Genomic DNA, 23,018 nt, shown 5'->3' on the forward strand with positions numbered 1-23,018 from the left:
GTGTAATATACCTGTGAAATATTAAGTGTAATACACCTGTGAAATATTAAGTGTAATAGACCTGTGAAATACATGTATTAACCTTTAGACTACGGGATTAATTTTTAACAAAAACCATGTTGAGTGGGTACAAGTTTATAATTTTTACTCACATATATTCACTTAAATGTTTTATAAATACATGAAATAAAGTTCATATATGAATCGGTAAGTATTATTTTCGTGTCTTTTTTGTAATTTTTATTATTTTAGATCGGCTAATGGTGATTAAAATTAGGCAAAAAATCGAAAAAGTTGCATTTACTTACGGGCATTTGTGGCCAGCTGTCCAGTATTTATGTCCATTATTCCCGATAACAGTGGTTTTCTGACCAGAATTTTTTTAAAACCCGAACTACGATTCATATTGCAATATTTGGTAATTTTCGTTGTTGGTAAAACGATCAAATTTATTATCAAATTAGCTGTCACAATCAGCTATCGATCCCTGAAAATGACCGCGACATGCTGCCATTGTTGTCAAGCGAAAATACTTGCCGAAAACCACTTTTTGAACTCAAAATTTCAAGGTATTTTCAATTTAAAAAATCAAAACAAAAGCCACCATTTTGAAAAAAAATCTTTTTTCTTTAATTATATTTCCGTTTCCAGTGAGTGTCATGTGCAAAATGGCGGGAAATACGAATTGGGGAATGCACTGTATACAGTGTACAGTATATCAACTGACGTGACGTCGGGCGAAATATCTCGCCTGCAGTACTCAGAAGGTTAAGTGTAATATACCTGTGAACTATTAAGTGTAATATATCTGTGAAATATTAAGTGTATCTGTGAAATATTAAGTGTAATAGACCTGTGAAATATTAAGTGTAATATATCTGTGAAATATTAAGTGTAATATACCTGTGAAATATTAAGTGTAATATATCTGTGAAATATTAAGTGTATCTGTGAAATATTAAGTGTAATAGACCTGTGAAATATTAAGTGTAATAGACCTGTGAAATATTAAGTGTAATATACCTGTGAGTTTGTCTCGGACTCGGTTTAAAATCGCAATGGCCTTCTTGTTAAGCACTTCAGTGGGCAGATTTTCTCCTACTGTCAAAGAAAAGTTTACAGGTTATTTGTTTTATTTAATAACACCACTAGAGCACATTGGTATATTACTTATCGGATATTGGATTGCTATTTTCATACAAAGTGGCTACAACATTCAAAGTTAAAGTTTGTTTTGTTTTACGACATCACTAGAGCACATTGATTTATTAATCATCGTCTACTGGATACAACACTCAATATCTGGCTAATAAAATGTTCTATAAATTAGCCACTTTTGAATAATTTTCAAGGAAATACTGTACATATGTGAAAATTGGCTAAAACACAACTCTATCCATCTCACGCCCTGATAAACCTAATAGTAACAGAAATATACATGTATAATAAGAAAAGGCAAATAGGCATTATGTTATAGCGTTTATTTTTTTGGGGGGGTGGGGGGGGGGGGTGGGGCATGGAGGGAGACATGTTTTGGCACAAAATAAGATCAATGTCTGAAGCTTCTCTTTAAGTCTGCCAATTTTCGTTAGGAAGCTGGTAAAACAAATTGTCCAAATGTTTTGACAGATACAGAGGCGGGAAGATATGTTTTGACAGATACAGAGGCAGGGAGAGATATTTTGACAGATACAGGGGAAGGCAGACATGTTTTGACAGATACAGAGGAGGGAGATATGTTTTGACATATACAGAGGAGGGAGACATGTTTTAACAGATACAGAGGAGGGAGACATGTTTTGACAGATACAGAGGAGGGGAGACATGTTTTGACAGATACAGAGGAGGGGAGACTTGTTTTGACAGATACAGAGGAGGGAGACATGTTTTGACAGATACAGAGGAGGGGAGACATGTTTTGACAGATACAGAGGAGGGAGACATGTTTTGACAGATACAGAGGAGGGGAGACATGTTTTGACAGATACAGATGAGGGGAGACATGTTTTGACAGATACAGAGGAGGGGAGACATGTTTTGACAGATACAGAGGAGGGGAGACATGTTTTGACAGATACAGAGGAGGGGAGACATGTTTTGACAGATACAGAGGAGGGGAGACATGTTTTGACAGGTACAGAGGAGGGAGACATGTTTTGACAGATACAGAGCAGGGGAGACATGTTTGACAGATACAGAGGTGGAGACATGTTTTGACAGATACAAAGGAGGGGAGACATGTTTTGACAGATACAGAGGAGGGGAGACATGTTTTGACAGGTACAGAGGAGGGAGACATGTTTTGACAGATACAGAGGAGGGGAGACATGTTTTGACAGATACAGAGGTGGGGAGATGTTTTGACAGATACAGATGAGGGGAGACATGTTTTGACAGATACAGAGGAGGGGAGACATGTTTTGACAGATACAGAGGAGGGGAGACATGTTTTGACAGATACAGAGAAAGGGAGACATGTTTTGACAGATACAGAGTAGGGGAGACATGTTTTGACAAATACAGAGGAGGGGAGACACGTTTTGACAAATACAGAGGAGGGGAGACATGTTTTGACAGATTCAGAGATGGGGAGACATGTTTTGACAGATACAGAGGAAGGGAGACATGTTTTGACAGATACAGAGGAGGGAGACATGTTTTGACAGATACAGAGGAGGGGAGACATGTTTTGACAATTACAGAGGAGGGTGAGACATGTTTTGACAGATACAGAGGAGGGTGAGACATGTTTTGACAGATACAGATGAGGGGAGACATGTTTTGACAGATACAGAGGAGGGGAGTCATGTTTTGACAGATACAGAGGCAGGGAGACATGTTTTGACAGATACAGAGGCGGGGAGATATGTTTTGACAGATACAGAGGCAGGGAGACATGTTTTGACAGATACAGAGGCGGGGAGACATGTTTTGACAGATACAGATGAGGGAGACATGTTTTGACAGATACAGAGGAGACATGTTTTGACAGATACAGAGGAGGGGAGACATGTTTTGACAGATACAGAGGAGGGGAGTCATGTTTTGACAGATACAGAGGCAGGGAGACATGTTTTGACAGATACAGAGGCGGGGAGATATGTTTTGACAGATACAGAGGAGGGGAGACATGTTTTGACAGATACAGAGGAGGGGAGTCATGTTTTGACAGATACAGAGGCAGGGAGACATGTTTTGACAGATACAGAGGCAGGGAGATATGTTTTGACAGATACAGAGGCAGGGAGACATGTTTTGACAGATACAGAGGCGGGGAGACATGTTTTGACAGATACAGATGAGGGAGACATGTTTTGACAGATACAGAGGAGACATGTTTTGACAGATACAGAGGAGGGGAGACATGTTTTGACAGATACAGAGGAGGGGAGACATGTTTTGACAGATACAGATGAGGGAGACATGTTTTGACAGAGACATGTTTTGACAGATACAGATGAGGGAGACATGTTTTGACAGATACAGATGAGGGAGACATGTTTTGACAGATTCAGAGGAGACATGTTTTGACAGATACAGAGGAGGGGAGACATGTTTTGACAGATACAGAGGAGGGGAGACCCTCCTGTCCACTCATGCTACTTGCCACCACCAGATAAATGTAAAGTACAATAAATGTTTGTTACGGTCCTCACCTGACCCATCCCCTACTTCTGGTCCGAGTTTCTTTCCTGATGATGTGTTCAGGTCGACATTCTCAAGCAGGTCTCCTACAATGGACAAGTTTATACACACCTCAAAGACACATGCTTAAGTAAACAATCTCACCTCACTATTGCACATCTTAAAGCTACAATTCTCCTAAATGTTACAAATCCAGAAAGATAAGTAGCTGACCATCTGTCCCGGGACAGATTTCTGGCTATTCAGAGACCGCCCCCGGGACAGTCATGCTTGAAGCTCTAGTGGCATATGAGCATGTTAAAAGGGTACCTGACCCGACCTGAGTAGCTGACCTGTTTCCTGGATCCCGCTGTACGAGTCGGACCGGGTCGTCTTGGTCTTGGTCTTTGTCGTGGCCTCCATGAGTCGCCAATTAAGGAGTGGGTCGTACACGAATGCCTCCAGCACGGCCATCAGACTGTCCTTGTGTTCTCGCAGCACCTCCAGCACACTCTCACATGTCATGCGGTAGTTCCCGTCAATACCCGTCACCTGGAGACAGACAAGTAAAGGAAAGGAATGTTCAAGAGTGGATCCAAGAATTTGTTAAAAGGAAAGAATTGAAAATAACTGTTTAATGACACCTCAGTACATTTTAAACTACAGCTACCTAGTCTAACATATGGTTATTTCAACACTAGAAAAAAGGAAAGGAATGTGTGTTTAAAGACACCTCAGCACACTTTAAACTACAGCTATCTGATGTCTAACATGTGCTTATTTCGACATTTGTGACAGGGAGAAAGCAAACCATCTTCCACCATACAGGTTACTACTACAAAATGCAGCAAGGGGTCTTTTATGTGCATTTTCCAATAGACAGAACAGTACATACCATGGTCTTTGATATATCAGTAATGGTGCACTGGATGGGGTGGGGAAAACATTTGAGTCCACTGAGTGCAATTGTCCCAAAGGCCCATCAAACAAATTAAAATGAAAGTTATACTTTTTTCCTACCTCCATAGCATTTATCAACATTCTTGTCAGCCGGAAAGGGATTTTCTCAGGGAACTTTTCTCTCACCATGGCAACCTCAAAACAGTCGCCAAAGTCGATGTGAATAATTTTACCACTCATTCGATCCAACATCAGGTTAGAGGGATGTCTGCAAATAGAACAGTTCACCATTCAGAAATGAGAGTTGTACGTACTGCAAATAGCTTAAATCAACAATACGATAAAGTATCATGTTAGTAGAATATTTGAAAATAACAAGAACCGATATTTTCAAAGCTACATGTATCTTGGCGCGATGACATCAGCACAACACACGCCACAGTGTCATCATAAATCATGTTGGTTTTACAGTTTTAAAGATAGCTTCGAAAATATGGACCCAAGATCAAACAGACATGTACATGTGTGTATCAGTCAACAATCTCAAACGTCAGGTTAATATGACAGTTCAGCATCAATAATAGAATTGTACTCACAGTACAAAGATATCAAACATACATGTACCAGTCAACAATCTCAAACGTCAGGTTAGTATGACAGTTCAGCATCAATAATAGAATTGTACTCACAGTACAAAGATATCAAACATCAGGTTAGTATGACAGTTCAGCATTAATAATAGAATTGTACTCACAGTTCACAGATATCAAACAGACATGTATTGTGTACGAAGTCAAATGAGATCCATACTTCACCATTATTAATCAAGGTTCAAACTTAATGAAACTGCAATCTTTTTAATGTCACAAAACATGAATATTTTATTTTTTTAAATTCGATTAGCGATAGCTGCTAATTATACAAATTTAAAAATTGATAAGCAGGTATTGGTTAATGTTTTAGAATTGTGCCATGGTCTTTCATTTACCCATTCAATTTAAGACATCATTTACATGGTCATAATGGGTTATGCAAACATTAAACGGGTTACCTGAATTTGTCTTTGTGTAAGTTAACCCATACACTGTACACACCAATTTTCAATTCTTGGAGGCTGTCTATGTAAACGTTATAATGTTTACAAGATAATCATCTGTACCTGTCTTATGTAAACGTTATAATGTTTACAAGATAATCATCTGTACCTGTCTTATGTAAACGTTATAATGTTTACAAGATAATCATCTCTACCTGTCTTATGTAAACGTTATAATGTATACAAGATAATCATCTGTACCTGTCTCCCAGACCGAGGACGTAACCAACCATCGACATGACAGCCAGTGATCTCGTGTAATTCGTTCTGCGGTCAAACCAAACCTGGAAGTATTATTTTAATATATACAATATATTTATTTGCATAAAAATATAATAAATATATTTAGACATTCACCAGGATGTAATAATAATTTGCCTGATATGAACAAGTAAATCATAAAATTATGGTCACTCACAAAATAAATAAATAAATAAATAACACACGGGAAATAAAAATCACTATCATTCAGGAAATAAAATTACACTCAAGAAATAAAATAGCTATCACTCAGGAAATAAATAAATACATAACACTCAAGAAATAAAATAGCTATCACTCAGGAAATAAATAAATACATAACACTCAAGAAATAAAATAGCTATCACTCAGGAAATAAATAAATACATAACACACAGGAAATAAAATAGTTATTACTCAGGAATCAGTCATTCTGCGATTACTGCTAAAGCAATACATATCCACTACTGGGCCCAACAATTTTTTGTTATCTCTTAATTCAAGGGCCATAACTGTAAAAAATATGGGTAAATCGCCATAAAAGTTCAACTTGATCTGTAACAGAACATGATAAAGCAATATACAAAATTTCAGGCAATGCACACACAAAAAAAAAGTCTGGAAAACAAATTTTCATATCTCCTAAGTACAAGGGCTATAACTCTGTGACAAATGTGTAAATTGCCATGAAAGTTGAACTTGGTCTGCAAGAGTACATGATAAAGCTATATACATAAATAAAAAGTCAGGAAATCAAATTTTCATATCTCCTAAGTTCAAGGGCTATAACTCTGTCAAAAAATTGATAAATCACCATGAAAGTCAAATTTCATCTGTAACAGAACATGATAAAGCTATTCACAAAATATCTGCTCTATATCTCAAGGCATTCTGAAAATAAAATCCAGAAAACAATATGTGTGACAGACTGATGGATGGATGGACAGATGGACAGACAGACAGACAGAAGTACAGATATGAAACTTAGTCCCCTCCAGTTGGACCGGGAGGGGAATAATAAAATAGTAAAATAGTTATTACTCAAGAAATAAACCAATATCATTTAGGAAATAAAATATCTCCTAAGTTCAAGGGCCATAACTCCGTCAAAAATGGTTAAATCGCCATGAAAGTCAAACTTGATCTGTAACAGTACACGATAAAGCTATACACAAAATTTCAGACAGACAGACAGATGGACAGAAAGACAGAGATGAAACCTATAGTCCCCTCTGGTTGGACTCGTCAGGGACTAATAAAATAGTTATCACTCAGAAGAAAAAAAAACCCTGACCAACCTCAGCTCCATTACTGCAACGAAACTCACCTCCGAGCTGGGACTCTTATACCACAGAATCTTGGCCAGGTCGTCTCCCTGCGTGTGTTCCAGCGCGTGCTCAAACACCTCAACCTTCTGCATCAGAGTCAGGTGGTCATAGTCGGGTGCCATCTGGTGGAGATAAACAAAATTACAAAATTAATAATTAAACAATTGTTGCATATACATAAGGGCTTGGTGCATATACAGACATTTCCTTTTGGTTTCCATGCTAGTGCTGATGCATAGCTTCTGTACTCTGACTTCAGTGGACTTGGTTTGAGTTTGGAGTTTTCCTTCTCCTAGGAGAGTTTCCTTACTAGAATTCTGAGCCTCTCCAGCCCAGTTTTGATTTCAGAGTTTGCTTCTCCTAGACAGTGGTCTTTCTTGACTCATGTCCTCTGTCTGTCCGGTCCATATTAGTCTAGTCTCTACCCTTTGACCAGTCCAGCGTGGGTGACCCTACCAGGAGCTGATCCTCCAGCTGGCATAACTCTCCGAGTCATGCAAGCTACCTCACCAAGTCAAGGATTGGACCATGAGATAGAGTTATAATGTCTGTTCTAATATGTAACAAGTGTGTACTGCATCATCAATGGCCCAAACCAAATATTCCAATTATAATTAAATCATGCTAATTTTTTCAATGCCATCAGATATATAAAAAGGTAATCCAGAATAATCCACTGATATGACAATTTTTTTTTTTTAAATCTCAAAATCTCAAAAGAGTCTTTAAAAGTAGGAGATTTTTGTGAGCATTTCATGAAAGAACAAGCCATCAGACAGGATGACAGTTTTCAAGTTGCTAAAATCAACAATTCTGAAAACAATCTCACTTCTACGACTCAGAATTCTGTGAAATATGTTAACTCTGCCACATTAAAATAGGAGAAAGCTTACCCTAAGCATGAGCCTGTGTTCAATGTTGAGCAGGATCTTCTTCTTCTCGCGGTAGTCTCGTATCAGGGAGTGCAGCGTGTCGCAGTGCGGAACCCAGCCAATCAGACCGGAGTTCGTCGACAAGGGAATGGCAGAAAAACGAGTGATGCTAAAAAACAAAACAAGATAAAAGCATAAACAAGGGATGTGTCGCAGTGCATAACCCAGACTATCAGACCGGAGTTCGTCGACAAGGGAATGGCAGAAAAACAGGTGATGCTAAAACACACAAGATAAGGCATAAACAAGGGATATGTCGCAATGTGTAACCCAGCCGATCAGACCAGTTTTTCGACAAGGGAATGGTAGAAAAATGAGTGATGCTAAAAAGACCCAAGACAAAAGCATAAACAAAAGCTACATGTACAGTTAGAACTTTAAAACATTTTTCCCAAAGAATCAATGTTTAAAAGAAAACATCTTCCAAAGAAATATACCCTCTACCCAAACACCTAGTCACTCATATTCCACTGCATATATCAGTAATTATTTAGATGTTTCACAATCTCCAATGAGCTTATTTTGTTAAATACTTTTTCACAAATAACAATCTTGAAAGACGATGGAATGTGAAGGATATTTCGAAAAGTATTAGATAGCTAAGAATCTAAATCTATAGATGATCGAATGTGAAGGATATTTTTTAAAAGTATTAGATAGCTAACAATCTAAATAGATAATAGAATGTGAAGGTGTTTTTTAAAAGTATGACAGCTAACAATCTAAATAAACAATCAAATGTGAAGGGATTTTTAACAAATATAAGACCACTAACAATCTAAATCTATAGACGATCGAATTTGAAGGATGTTTTTTAAAGTATGAGACAGCCAACAATCTAAACAGATGATCAAATGTGAAGTTTTAAAAAAAACTATAATACAGTTAACAAATTAAACAGACGATAAAATGTGAAGATATTTTTTAATGATATATGGCTCACATGAGGTTTCTCCTGAAAGTGTCGGGGTTGTTGCGTAACAGTGAGTTGACCAATCCGAAGAGCTGCATCACTCGTTCGTCCTGTCGTAAATCTTCGTGACCCTTGAGCAGAAACTGATACTCCTTGCCATCAGAACCTGCAAGTTAAATCTCATTGCAATCAATAAAAAAAGAGATTGATTAATGTAAAATGAAATTTTGACACAAAAACATCCATTCCTTCCTGTAAGAACCTGTGAATCGGTCACATTTCATTATGAATGAAAAGAGATTTATGAATGTTTGATGAATTTTGAAACAAAGACACACAGTGGTGGTTTTAATCACTCCTTCCTGTCAGAATCTGCACATCTCAACTTAGTAAATGAAAAGAAATTGATTAACATTGAACGACAGTTTGACATTAACAAATACAAACACTAGAGGTTTTAATCACTTCTTCCTGTCAGAATCTGCAAATCAGTTGTGTCTCAACCGAATATGGTGAGTTTCCGAGGCCTCTGTTTGGATGAGATCATATACAACCTACATCAACCACTTACCGAATATTGTGAGTTTCCGAGGCCTCTGCTTTGAGGTGATCACCTGCAGCGAGCTGGCGACATGACTGATTCGCACAACGGGATGGTTCGGTTCATATGAGCCCGGAACCGCCAGCTCCAGGTCCTTACACTTGAGCAGCTTCGGTGACACGTACTGCAGCTCAAGAGACGTCAACTACAGGCCAAAATAATAAAGGAAAGGAATGTCTAATGACACCTCAGCACATTTTCTAACTACAGAGACGTCAGCTACAGGTCAAAGCAAAAAAGGAAAGGAATATTCGACAGTTATTCCTCAGTTTACTGAATGAATAATTCAAACACTGCTTAACGATATACTGACAACAAATAGTTAGTGGTTCTTAAACCAAAAAACAGAAAGGAAATAAATTATATTATTTGCTTAGCAACACCTAAGCACATTTTAAACTGTGACTATTTAGTGTCTAACACATTATTATTTCAACATTTGTCTAGAATGAGAGACGAAACCCACAGCCACCTCAAAGGTTACTCCTTCTGAAAAATAAAAAGTTAAAATGTGTTTTGTGTAATGACACTACTAGATGTCAGACATTTGTTAATTCTAAGAAACTTCCTATATTTTCCACCCAAGGGATCTTTAATATGCATTTTTTCACAGACAGGACATTACATATCATGGCCAGTTGTGGGGCACTGGTTGGGACTGGAGGAAAAAACCCTATCAGAGGAGGTTCGATCGATCAACACAAGCACCTCAGGTGAACGTTTTACTGAGACCCGCCCCCCCTTTATGAAAATTGTAAGACGTATTTTATATACACTTTTCCATAGACAGGACAGCACACACCATAGACTTCAATGTACCAGTCTGGGCAAAAAAAAGAAGATACATACTATAGTGAGTAACTTTTAATAGATTTTCAAGGCTCGTCAAATTTCAGGGGGTAGTGCATACCTGCAGCAACACCCCCCCCCCCCCCACTTGAATCCATGCTTGTTTAAATTTTAATTTCCAGATGAAATTACAAAGACAAACACCCACTCAAGATTTAAGATAGATCTACATAATGAAGTAACAACACCCGACATGTGGCAGTTGTTTGGTGCGCCTGAACACATGGTAGTACATATCTAAGACTTTAAATAGGAAGTGTATACACACAGAAACCTCCACCTCTTTGAATCTGCACTTGTTTAAGTTTTCAATTTCCAGATGAAATTACAAAGAAAGAAAAAAAAGACTCAAGACATCTACACAATGAAGTAACAGTTCCGACCTGTGGCAGCTGTTTGGAAATACGCCTGAACACATGGTAGTAGAGGTCCCAGGCCTGGGTGAGATCCTTGATGTTCCCCGACCGGTGGTACTTCCGACACCACTCCTGCGCCTCCATTAGGTCGCGACCGTACGCCTACAAGTCACAGGACACAAGGTAACACAACATGTAGTATAATTATAACAGGCAACATATGCTCTGCTAATTGAGTTAAAGTAATAATGAATACATAAACATTATTGTCACAAAGAAAGCAAAAATATTTACTTTCATGTGGTATGAATCATAATATTACTTGTCGGTCATTCTTTTTCTGGGAGTCTATATTTAAATGAAATTCTATGAATAAGTACACACACCCCAACTAAACTCCCCCCCCCCCCCCCCCAAAAAAAAAAAACCCCACCTAATGATATACTTTAAATAAAATATTTGTTATCAACCAAATTAATAAAAAAATTTTTTACAGAAATAAAATTAACTTTAAAAAAACTGCTATAGGAAGATAACAACCCAATTAAAGCACAGTTGCTATAAAGGAGATAACCAGTACTGGGTAGGAACAATGACAATCAATCCTAGACCTACTGTACATCAGTTGAGTGCTTTACCACTGGTAAAGTTTGTTTTGTTTAACAACACCACTAGAGCACTTTTATTAATTAATCATCGGCTATTGGTTGTCAAACATGTGGTAATTATGACTAATATCATCAGAAGAAACCTGCTACATTTTTCCTAATGCAGCAAGGGATCTTTTATATGCACTTTCCCACAGACAGGAAAGCACATATTACGGCCTTCATCCAGTTATACCACTGGTCTAGATTTACCTGGTTGAACGAAGTCTCTTTTAGAGTCTGCGGTCCCCGTTCCATCATGGCGTGAAGAGGCTCGAGTGTTGAGAACATCCCCTTGACGTTTTTCTCTCCGAAGTACAGACGCGAGGCATCCTCCAAACCCTCATGCCACAGCTCATGCCACAGAATGGCCACCCGAATCAATTCCTCAGACACCTGTATCAGCAGATTGTTATCATCACTTTCTAATCAGCAGATTGTTATCATTACCTTCTAATCAGCAGATTATTATCATCACTTTCTAATCAGCAGATTGTTATCATTACTTTGTAATCAGCAGATTGTTATCATTACTCCTAATCAGCAGATTGTTATCATTACTTTGTAATCAGCAGATTGTTATCATTACTTTGTAATCAGCAGATTGTTATCATTACTTCTAATCAGCAGATTGTTATCATTACTTCTAATCAGCAGATGATTATCATTACTTCTAATCAGCAGATTGTTATCATCACTTTGTAATCAGCAGATTATCATTACTTCTAATCAGCAGATTATTATCATTACTTCTAATCAGCAGATTATCATTATTACTTCTAATCAGCAGATTGTAATCATTACTTTGTAATCAGCAGATTGTTATCATTACTCCTAATCAGCAGATTGTTATCATTACTTTGTAATCAGCAGATTGTTATCATTACTTTGTAATCAGCAGATTGTTATCATTACTTCTAATCAGCAGATTGTTATCATTACTTCTAATCAACAGATGATTATCATTACTTCTAATCAGCAGATTGTTATAATCACTTTGTAATCAGCAGATTATTATCATTACTTCTAATCAGCAGATTATTATCATTACTTCTAATCAGATTATTATCATTACTTCTAATCAGCAGATTGTAATCATTACTTTGTAATCAGCAGATTGTTATCATTACTTCTAATCAGCAGATTGTTATCATTACTTTGTAATCAGCAGATTATTATCATTACTTCTAATCAGCAGATTATTATCATTACTTTGTAATCAGCAGATTGTTATCATTACTTCTAATCAGCAGATTGTTATCATTACTTCTAATCAGCAGATTGTTATCATCACTTTCTAATCAGCAGATTGTTATCATTACTTTGTAATCAGCAGATTGTTATCATTACTTCTAATCAGCAGATTATTATCATTACTTTGTAATCAGCAGATTATTATCATTACTTCTAATCAGCAGATTATTATCATTACTTTGTAATCAGCAGATTGTTATCATTACTTCTAATCAGCAGATTGTTATCATCACTTTCTAATCAGCAGATTGCTCATTACTTTGTAATCAGCAGATTGTTATCATTACCTTCTAATCAGCAGATTGTTATCATCACTTTCTAATCAGCAGATTGTTATCATCACTTTCTAATCAGCAGATTGTTATCATCACTTTCTAATCAGCAGATTGTTATCATTACCTTCTAATCAGCAGATTATTATCATTACTTCTAATCAGCAGATTGTTATCATTACTTTGTAATCAGTAGATTATTATCATTACTTCTAATCAGCAGATTATCATTACTTCTAATCAGCAGATTATTATCATTACTTTGTAATCAGCAGATTATTATCATTACTTCTAATCAGCAGATTATTATCATTACTTCTAATCAGCAGATTATTATCATTACTTTGTAATCAGCAGATTATTATCATTACTTTGTAATCAGTAGATTATTATCATTACTTCTAATCAGCAGATTATTATCATTACTTTGTAATCAGCAGATTATTATCACTGCTTTGTAATCAGCAGATTATTATCATTACTTTGTAATCAGTAGATTATTATCATTACTTTGTAATCAGCAGATTATTATCACTGCTTTGCAATCAGCAGATTATTATCATTACTTTAAAATCAGCAGATTATTATCATCATTACTTTTTAATCGGCATATTTTTATCATTACTTTCTAATCAGAAGATTATTATACGCAGGTATTGCTGTTTTATTTATGTTCTGATCAATGCTTTTTACATATTGCACATAAAATATTTATTTCCAAAACACTTTTTTTTTTTGGTATAGCCAAACTACACTCTGACTTACCAGCATGGCCTGTTGTACCAGGCTGTTACTTCTCTCACACATGTTCTTCAGAATCTTGTTTGCTGCCGACTGTCGAGCCTGGACATTTGACTTGGACGCAACAGTCAGAGGGTAGATCAACGACTGTCAGAAACACCAAAATTATCAGTGACATGTTAAAATACAGGTAGATCAATGACTGTCAAATATACACTAAACTCTTATAGACACATACATGTAGACATTAGAATAGACTGTGGATTAATCAACTCTCGTATAAGACAACTGAGTATTAAAACCTATTAACAGTTTAAAATATGCCATAGGTTTGAGGTCAGGTTAAGGCTGAAAATAAATAAATAAATAAATATACATACATACATACATAGATATACTGTTAAAATAAGTAGGAGATATTACAGTTCAAATATCAATAATTATAGAATGAAATGAGATATAAAACTAAAAATAAGTTCATGTTCCCACTCAAAAAGCATAAAAAAACGCACCGATTGTTTTGATCGCGAAGCATGTGAGGTGAAACTGCACATGCGAAGGGTGTGATTTAAAATTAAACACTTAGTTTATATGTATGTCGTGTGCACACTGTAGCAATATTCTTTCTTGTTTGTTACTGGAACACTAAATCATGACCTTTGTAACTTTTCATCAATACGATGTCTCCGATGTCAGGAACGTCTCAGGGCTGTAGGCATGCTCCAAGTTGGCACCACCCAACGAATTGTAGCCTGTAGACTTAATGTGTCACAATCAGTCAGCTGATTGTGGGCTGATATCGACAAACCAGAAATGTGGATGATCGTCCCTGTTCAGTTCTAAGTCCAGACCTTTAACCCATTGAGCACAAATAGGACATCATAGAACGACGTCTCTGAAAACGTCAATGTCAGCCAACCAACTTGGCTGAATTAGGTGCCGCTCTTTAAGAGGAATGGGACAGGATCTCCCAAAATGTTACTGGCTTGAAGTTTAATCAGGAGCATATTGTGTTATATTTGAATATCCCCTACTTATTTTGAATATTTTCAGTTTTAGTGATGGTAAAAAATTATTACAAACATCAAGGTCCAAATAATTAAAATACAGAATAAAATAAATACCAGAACTTTACATTTGAAATAAAAGAAAAAAGATTTGCCTACCTGTGGGTGAAACTTGCCGATGTCTATGAGCAGCTGGTGAATGAGCCGACCGATCAGCCCTCGCGGTGTGTCAATCCTCGCTATCAGCTGTGGGATTACCTGACAAAGAAACGCTTACATTAACTAATATCGTATGTTTATATAACTATAAGGAGCTGGTGAATGAGCCGACCGACCAGCCCTCGCAGTGTGTCGATCCTCTTTATCAGCTGTGGGATTACCGGACAGAGAAACACATACATGTATGTTAACTAATATTGTATGTTTATATAACTATGAGCAGCTGGTGAATGAGCCGACCGACCAGCCCTCGCGGTGTGTCAATCCTCGCTATCAGATGTGTGATTACCTGACAGAGAAATACATACATGTATGTTAACTAATATCGTATGTTTATATAACTATGAGCAGCTGGTGAATGAACTGACCAACCAGCCCTTGCGGTGTGTCAATCCTCGCTATCAGATTAGTGATTACCTGACAGAGAAATACATACATGTATGTTAACTAATATCGTATGTTTATATAACTATGAGCAGCTGGTGAATGAGCCGACCGACCAGCCCTCGCGCTGTGTCAATCCTCGCTATCAGATGTGTGATTACCTGACAGAGAAATACATACATGTATGTTAACTAATATCGTATGTTTATATAACTATGAGCAGCTGGTGAATGAACTGACCAACCAGCCCTTGCGGTGTGTCGATCTTCGCTATCAGATGTGTGATTACCTGGCAGGGAAACATTTAAATTCAATGTTAAAATTATTAACTATGCGATATACAGTTAAATTTATTACCTGACAAAGAAACGTTTAAATTTAGTTTTAACTTTATAATAAAATTATAAACTATGAGCTATTCCCAAGAATGAAAAGTGTTGATTCTACTTTTGCTTTTCTGTAAACGCCGCAAAGTGTCTTACAAAATACCATGCTAAATGTTCCAAATTTAATCCGAAAACAAGGACACCTTCTACATTGGTTTCAGTACGTATTCTTGGTAATTTTTCCTTTTAGCCAAAAAGCAATATTAATGCAGGAGTTTCAATAATTTCTATAAAATTGAAAACGCGTTTCTTGGAAATGAAAACATATGTTGTTATCTCCTGATATTTGACTACAACTTGGCAAAACTTTTTTCTGGGTCTTCTTTCAACTTTACTTCATTATAAAGTTAACTTTAAACTAATACAATATGTTTATAAAACTATTATGGGGAGCCATTTACGATGTTACCATATTGGTACCATATAATGGGAGCTAAACTTAGTGCTTCAGGGGAGTGATGGGGAGTGAGAATGAAACCTCCCCTTAAATGGCGAGGTCTGATGATGATGAAATAATTACAATGTACATGTGTACATGTCACATGACTCAAGCTAATTAACATAATGTATGAGCACCTGAAGCCAGTTGTCTATCTGAATAGTTTTGATTCCTTCCACCAGGGCTTCATACACTTCCGGCCAATGTCCGTAGTCAAACCACAGAGTCAGCAACCTGGAGAGTAAAAGGTTTAACATAAATAGGATATTAACAGTCATTTTCATCATTGCTTAATTTGGATATTTATTACACAAAATAAAAAACGAAACGAAACAAAATTAATCTTTCTTCAATGAAAATTTTAGCACATTTTAAACTACAGCTATTTGGTGAAAAAGAAGACAAATATTTTAAACTTTTAGGTCACTGGAACTGATTGAGTAACCTAACGCTTGTAACGTCGAACCCCTTCACGGCAAACAGCCGTATGTAGACCACAGGCTTGCCAAGATTACCGGCTTGTGCTGAAAGTCAAGAATGGATCGCTTCAGGCAAGTCGGTTGACGACAGTGTGCAATCGTAGTGCACATCGACGTCACGGAAGATATAAGGTAGACCAACATCAAAGTCGACGGCTGGAACAAGGCATATCCTCTGGCATCCTGCACATGAAGAGTTATGGTTGCTAGGAAAACATCAAATAGGACAGCATATACAAACATCTACGCTGAACTGAAGACATCGACAGGACGTGCCAATCTGTAAGTTCTAGGAAGACGTCTGTTCCCGCCGGAAACAGCGTCATCCAAGACCGGTGCCACACCGTTGAAGGATAGGTTCAAGACGGGATACGTTCGTTGTGACGAATGGGGAACGGCACAAACGAAGTCGACTCAAGTAAACCTCGACATCGGATCAGTCCTCAAACGGAAACCTTCTAGAATGGTGCCAGTGGACTGTGCAGTGACGAAAGCATATCATACACTGCAGCGAGACAATCCGTCACAGCCATGTGGGTCACTGCGTCCGGACCTTCTATAACGGAAGGTACCGACACATCATCTGGAAAATCGCTCAGTAACCTGGCACAGGCAATTCGATCCAATGTACTGGCTGCAATCGGAAACACGGACCGTGGACGGTACTGTCAGGAGCCGGTGTAAACCCTGAACGACGGATCAGCTGCCGACTGGTGTGGACGGTACGATGTACACGGACCGGCAGGAGCCGGTGGAACCCTGGACGCTGTACCACTTCGATCGATCACGGGACGACTGTACCGAACGGTGAGCCGATGACGCAATCTTCCAGTTCGTTACAGGGCTCCGTCTGCTTGCTGGAACAAACAATCCGCACGGGCCGGTTACTGGTAGCCATGTAAACCGACGGGGGACTGTGGCAGCCAACGATCGAATGCCGACATCTGCCGGTGGAACCTCCGTGGCGATCATCGAAACCGGACCCTTCTTGGCTGAAACCTGTGGATGGGCCAGCAGCAGTAGCATATCAGATATGACAGCCAGACAGTCCCTCAGTGACAGGTGGTCCGCCGCATCCAGATCTTCCAGCACCGCAAGAACCGATACATCATCAGAAAAGTCACTTAGCACCGTGAACAGGCCAGTTGCTCTGGTCATGGCCCGATGGAGATACCGGAGAACCGGACTGTGGGCGGTCCCATGTGGATACCAAGGAACGGATGACCACATCCTCCGGAGGGACATAAGTCGCTATCATCAGTGTCGGTCCCTTCTTGGACGACGTCGGTGGATGTGGCAAGGATGGCAACATGTCGTAGAAGGCCGCCAAGCAATCCCTCATAGTCATATAGTCCGTAGAGTCGGGCTCTTCAATGACAGATGCTGCAGGCGCTTCATCACCAAAGTCTCGTGTTACTCGAGCACAGGCCAATCGATCTACTGTAATGGAAGCTGCCGGTTAAACCGGACTGTGGACGGTCCCGTCTAGATCCCTCGGAGGCCTTTGAAGCCACATCAACTGAAGGTCGGCGCTGACGATCTGTGGAACCCGTAGGGAGCCGTACAGGTCGTGTGGAGCGGCTACGGTCCCGGCTCCGATGCGCCGAAGATCGGTGAGCCTTGGAATCCGTGGAGCGTCTATCTGAATGAGCCGGCTTCTTACAGGGCTGCGTAGAGACCGCAGGCCTGTCATCTGAAGTCTTAGGTATCGGTGGAGCTGAAGAAGCCGCACCCCCTGAAGAAGAGACTGGAACCAGACCTGACCCCGAAACCGCCGGTTTGGGTACGGTCGCCATCGACGCCATTGTTTCTTGAAGCATGGACGGCAAAATGGAGCGTAACACTTCCGCCACGGAGTCTACTATGGAACGCGAAGATTCCACCTTCTTGGCCCTCGCTGACACCTTCAGGTAAGCCGCGAACTCGACATCTGATAACCCCGAACAAGGTCGCATCTTGAAGTAAGGGCACACGGAACACAATCCGGACATAAGTCGTGTGGGTCGCCGCCGGCAGTAAACTTCTTACAGCGTAAACACGCTCGTACAAGTCGCTGAACATTAACATAAGACATGATAACAATTTTTCAATCTGTGAAAGAGAAAGAAAAAACCAACCATGACACAAACACAAAGCCGGTCAACAAAGACGCCATTTTGCAAATGGCGTCCGACACAACAACCGGCAATATAAACAACATTTCATGTAAATAAACGCTTGGAAAGTCAAGCGAAATACGCGAAAAGACATACGAAAGCTAACGAAAATGAAGGTGAAAAACATTTCACCCAAAAACGAATACAAAACCAAAGGTCTTATAAAAAAGTTGACTCCAAAACAGAGCCAAGCAAAAGGACGTCCAGACCCTTTAGCGAAGAGAAAAAGAAGGAAGTTACAGTCATGTGACCGGAACTAGAGAGCAGTATGCAGTAGAAGAATTTAGGCCATCCCATTGGCTATTGGGATGTTCGGACCAGACCACTTGCGTGGGGTGAGGTGCCCTTGTTTGAGAACAGGTAATGTGAAAAGAAATTAGTGTTCTATACAACACTGAAATTCCAAAGATATTTTAAACAGATTTTGCAAACGATACAGTATTTTTCAAGTTCCAAAAACAAATCTTAAATTAAAAAAACAAAACAAATTGTTAATAGAAAATGTTAAAATGTAATGTTTCACCACATACCCAATTGGTGGTCCACGTGAATTCCAATTTGCTTTACGTATATGTAAACAGAACAAAGGAAGGAAGGAAATGTTTTATTTAACGACGCACTCAACACATTTTATTTACGGTTGTATGGTTAAGGACCACACAGATATATAGAGAGGAAACCCGCTGTCGCCACTTCATGGGCTACTCTTTTCGATTAGCTGCAAGAGATCTTTTATATGCACCATCCCACAGACAGGATAGTACATACCATGGCCTTTGTTACACAGTCGTGGTGCACTGGCTAGAACGAGAAATAGCCCAATGGGGCCACCGATGGAGTGAACAGAACAACGATTCTTGTATAATATTATGCGTGTGAAAGTGAAGAAAGACAACCCACCTGAGCGTGTCCTGTAAGCTGTTCTGTGACGACAGCGCTATCGACCGGAAGAAACCTTGGACAGCGGGGACACAGTACTTGTTCATTTTACCTGACATCTGCAAACAAAATATCACAGTTAAAGTAGGCTTTGTTTAAGGACACTACTAGAGCACAAAGATTAATTCATCATCAGTTATTGAATGAATGAATGTTTAACGACACCCCAGCACAACAAGTACATCGGTTATTGAGTGTCAAACTATAAGATATAGAGAAATTTATCGATTCTAGTTTTAGAGACATGCAAAGACACCAAATCTGGTTTTCATGATAAAATATAGTGAAATTAATCGATTCTGGTTTTTGTGATAAAATATAGTGAAATTGATTGATTCTGGTTTTTGTGATAAAATATAGTGAAATTGATTGATTCTGGTTTTCGTAATAAAATATAGTGAAATTGATTGATTCTGGTTTTCGTGATAAAATATAGTAAAATTGATTGATTCTGGTTTTCATGATAAAATATAGTGAAATTGATTGATTCTGGTTTTGGACACAAAGACACCAATTCTAGTTTTGATGATAAAATGACGTAGTGAAATTTACCGATTCTAATTTTGGAGACAAAGACACCAAATATGGTTTTGGATGACAAGATATTGAGAAATTTATCGATTCTGGTTTTGGAGGCAAACATACCAATTCTGGTTCCAGTGATAAAATATAGCGAAATTTACTGATTTTGTTTTTGGAGATAAGTCAACAAATCTGGTTTTGGGGATAAAATATTGACAACGTGTAATTTATCAATTCTGGTTTTGAAGGCAAAGACAATAATAGTCAATATAGAGTAATTTACCAATTCTGGTTTTGGTGATAAAATATAGTGAAATTTACCAATTCTGGTTTTGGAGACAAAGACACCAAATATGGTTTTGGATGACAAGATATTGAGAAATTTATCGATTCTGGTTTTGGAGGCAAACATACCAATTCTGGTTCCAGTGATAAAATATAGCGAAATTTACTGATTTTGTTTTTGGAGATAAGTCAACAAATCTGGTTTTGGGGATAAAATATTGACAACGTGTAATTTATCAATTCTGGTTTTGAAGGCAAAGACAATAATAGTCAATATAGAGTAATTTACCAATTCTGGTTTTGGTGATAAAATATAGTGAAATTTACCAATTCTGGTTTTGGACACAAAGACACCAATTTTGGTTTCACTGATAAGATATAGTGAAACTTACTGATTCTAGTTTTGAAGACATCAGTTCTGGTTTTGATGATAATATATAGTGAAATTTGCCTATTCTCATTATGACCACAAACACATCAGTTCTAGATTTGATGACAAAACCTAGTGAACATTACCGATTCTGGTTTTGGAGACATCAGTTCTAGTTTTAATTGTAAAAATCTAGTGACCATTACCGATTCTGGTTTTGATGATAAAATCTAGTGAACATTACCGATTCTGGTTTTGATGATAAAATCTAGTGAACATTAGCGATTCTGGTTTTGATGATAAAATCTAGTGAACATTACCGATTCTGGTTTTGATGATAAAATCTAGTGAACATTACCGATTCTGGTTTTGATGATAGAATAGAGTGAACATTAGCGATTCTGGTTTTGGAGACATCAGTTCTAGTTTTAATTGTAAAATCTAGTGAACATTACCGATTCTGGTTTTGATGATAAAATAAAGTGCACATTACCGATTCTGGTTTTGGAGACATGATATCTATAACTATTCTTGAGATGTTTGACGTGCCGTTGCCTGACGATGACGACGAGGCACTGTTCTGCTCCATCTGCTTGTAGAAGAGAACGGTCTTGTAGTTCACCAGGGCCCACGCATGCCACGCCTGAAAACAAGACAGTCGAAACGAAAACAATCAGTTGCGAGTTTGTTACAGTTTGTTTTGTTTAACACCACCACTAGAAATTATGATACAATATGCAATTTATTCAATGGTTGGCTATTGGGGGTGTTCAGACCAGTGCAGTAGAATGGAGGTGGGAGGGAGAGGGTAGATGGACTGCATTAAGTGTGAAATGTTAGGAGATGACAGGATGAAAGTATATATCCAGCCACCTCATACATGTGAAGATTATGGTTTCATTGTAGATGCAAACCAGTACATGCAATTCTGTTAAATGTATTACATTAATTTTTGTGTAATTGATAGTTAGATTGCATATCACTGAACTGGTTAACACACTCGTTAATCATATGAATTGTAAGGTATGCAACTGACATGAGAATGGATAAATAGTTATATGAAATTTTGTACCAAATTATTTTTCTGTGCCTGTGAGGTATTTCAAGTTCATTTTCCTATTACTTAAACATTGTGGTAGGTTACAGTTGGGATGAAAACATTAATGGCACTGTACTAACCTTAAACCAGGTGCGGTCGTGTTGTGTGGCCAGATTAAAGTACTCCAACACCTGCGGAATGGATTCTTCCTTGATGCCGTTTAAATCTTCGGCCCACGCACCCAGTCTCAGGTAACACCTGTAAACAAGGAAAGTATAGTGGACACCACCTCCACACAGTGTGTCTCAAACCGGTTTTAAGCAAACTTACAGCAAAATTGCATAAAATTCGACAGAGAAAAACAAGTGTTCCGTACCTGGCCCAACAAATTTTCATATCTCCTAAATTCAAGGGCCATAACTCTGTGAAAAATTGATAAATCGCTATGAAAGTTATACTTGATCTATCACAGAACATGAAATAGCTACATGTATACACAAAATCAGAGATTTGAGTTATGGTATTAAAATATATAGGTTCCATTTCATATTATGTGAAATAATTTTCAACTGTTACATGCTTTAGCTAGTGACAATAAAAAAAATTCACAATGGATATAAACATGATATGAATTGATAGAAAGTTTAGTATCTTATTTATTACCCATAATCTATTTCAGTTTATATCACTGAACTTGTTTGATTAACGTTCTGGTAAGGTCGTAGTGTTCCAATCATATGATGTCGAAGTGTTACGTCCCACTTGACGTTCTAGTGGAACATATCACTTTGATGTGAACCAAGATATGTTTAAATATATGGGTAATAAAACCAAATCTCTATTCTAATAAAAAAAACAACTAAAATCTATGTCTGACTTTGCAAGCAGTTTGTTGAGTTCGGCCATATTGGCAGCGTCCTCGGGTTGTGGGGATCGTGAGTGGAGTGAGTGTCGTACAAAGTGCTGCAGCATCTGATACGCTTCCGGCTGAAACAAAACACACAACAGCAACTTACTCTCCACAATCACAGAACTAAAGA

At 38.1% G+C, this 23,018-nt stretch overlaps 1 protein-coding gene across 3 annotated transcripts in view; it reads right to left on the bottom strand.

The window, feature by feature from the left end:
- Window positions 1-23,018, bottom strand: part of LOC121390027 (serine/threonine-protein kinase mTOR-like) — a 105,404-nt gene that overhangs the window by 3,404 nt on the left and 78,982 nt on the right. For 2 of the 3 annotated variants that reach the window (XM_041521726.1, XM_041521728.1), the window contains 18 exons: window positions 22,856-22,965; window positions 22,119-22,236; window positions 21,433-21,582; window positions 19,724-19,821; window positions 16,326-16,422; window positions 14,920-15,018; window positions 13,778-13,900; window positions 11,700-11,882; window positions 10,867-11,001; window positions 9,605-9,779; window positions 9,064-9,199; window positions 8,082-8,229; window positions 7,188-7,310; window positions 5,822-5,904; window positions 4,645-4,792; window positions 3,978-4,176; window positions 3,657-3,731; window positions 1,024-1,101 (listed from right to left, as the gene is read on the bottom strand). In XM_041521726.1, coding sequence (XP_041377660.1) covers window positions 1,024-1,101; window positions 3,657-3,731; window positions 3,978-4,176; window positions 4,645-4,792; window positions 5,822-5,904; window positions 7,188-7,310; window positions 8,082-8,229; window positions 9,064-9,199; window positions 9,605-9,779; window positions 10,867-11,001; window positions 11,700-11,882; window positions 13,778-13,900; window positions 14,920-15,018; window positions 16,326-16,422; window positions 19,724-19,821; window positions 21,433-21,582; window positions 22,119-22,236; window positions 22,856-22,965 — 2,278 coding nt within the window. The remainder of the gene's footprint in view (window positions 1-1,023; window positions 1,102-3,656; window positions 3,732-3,977; window positions 4,177-4,644; window positions 4,793-5,821; window positions 5,905-7,187; window positions 7,311-8,081; window positions 8,230-9,063; window positions 9,200-9,604; window positions 9,780-10,866; window positions 11,002-11,699; window positions 11,883-13,777; window positions 13,901-14,919; window positions 15,019-16,325; window positions 16,423-19,723; window positions 19,822-21,432; window positions 21,583-22,118; window positions 22,237-22,855; window positions 22,966-23,018) is intronic. The other variant, XM_041521727.1, reaches the window with a different exon arrangement.

Source organism: Gigantopelta aegis, chromosome 15, assembly GCF_016097555.1.
Source record: "Gigantopelta aegis isolate Gae_Host chromosome 15, Gae_host_genome, whole genome shotgun sequence".
In the NCBI taxonomy this organism is placed as follows: Eukaryota; Metazoa; Mollusca; class Gastropoda; order Neomphalida; family Peltospiridae; genus Gigantopelta; species Gigantopelta aegis.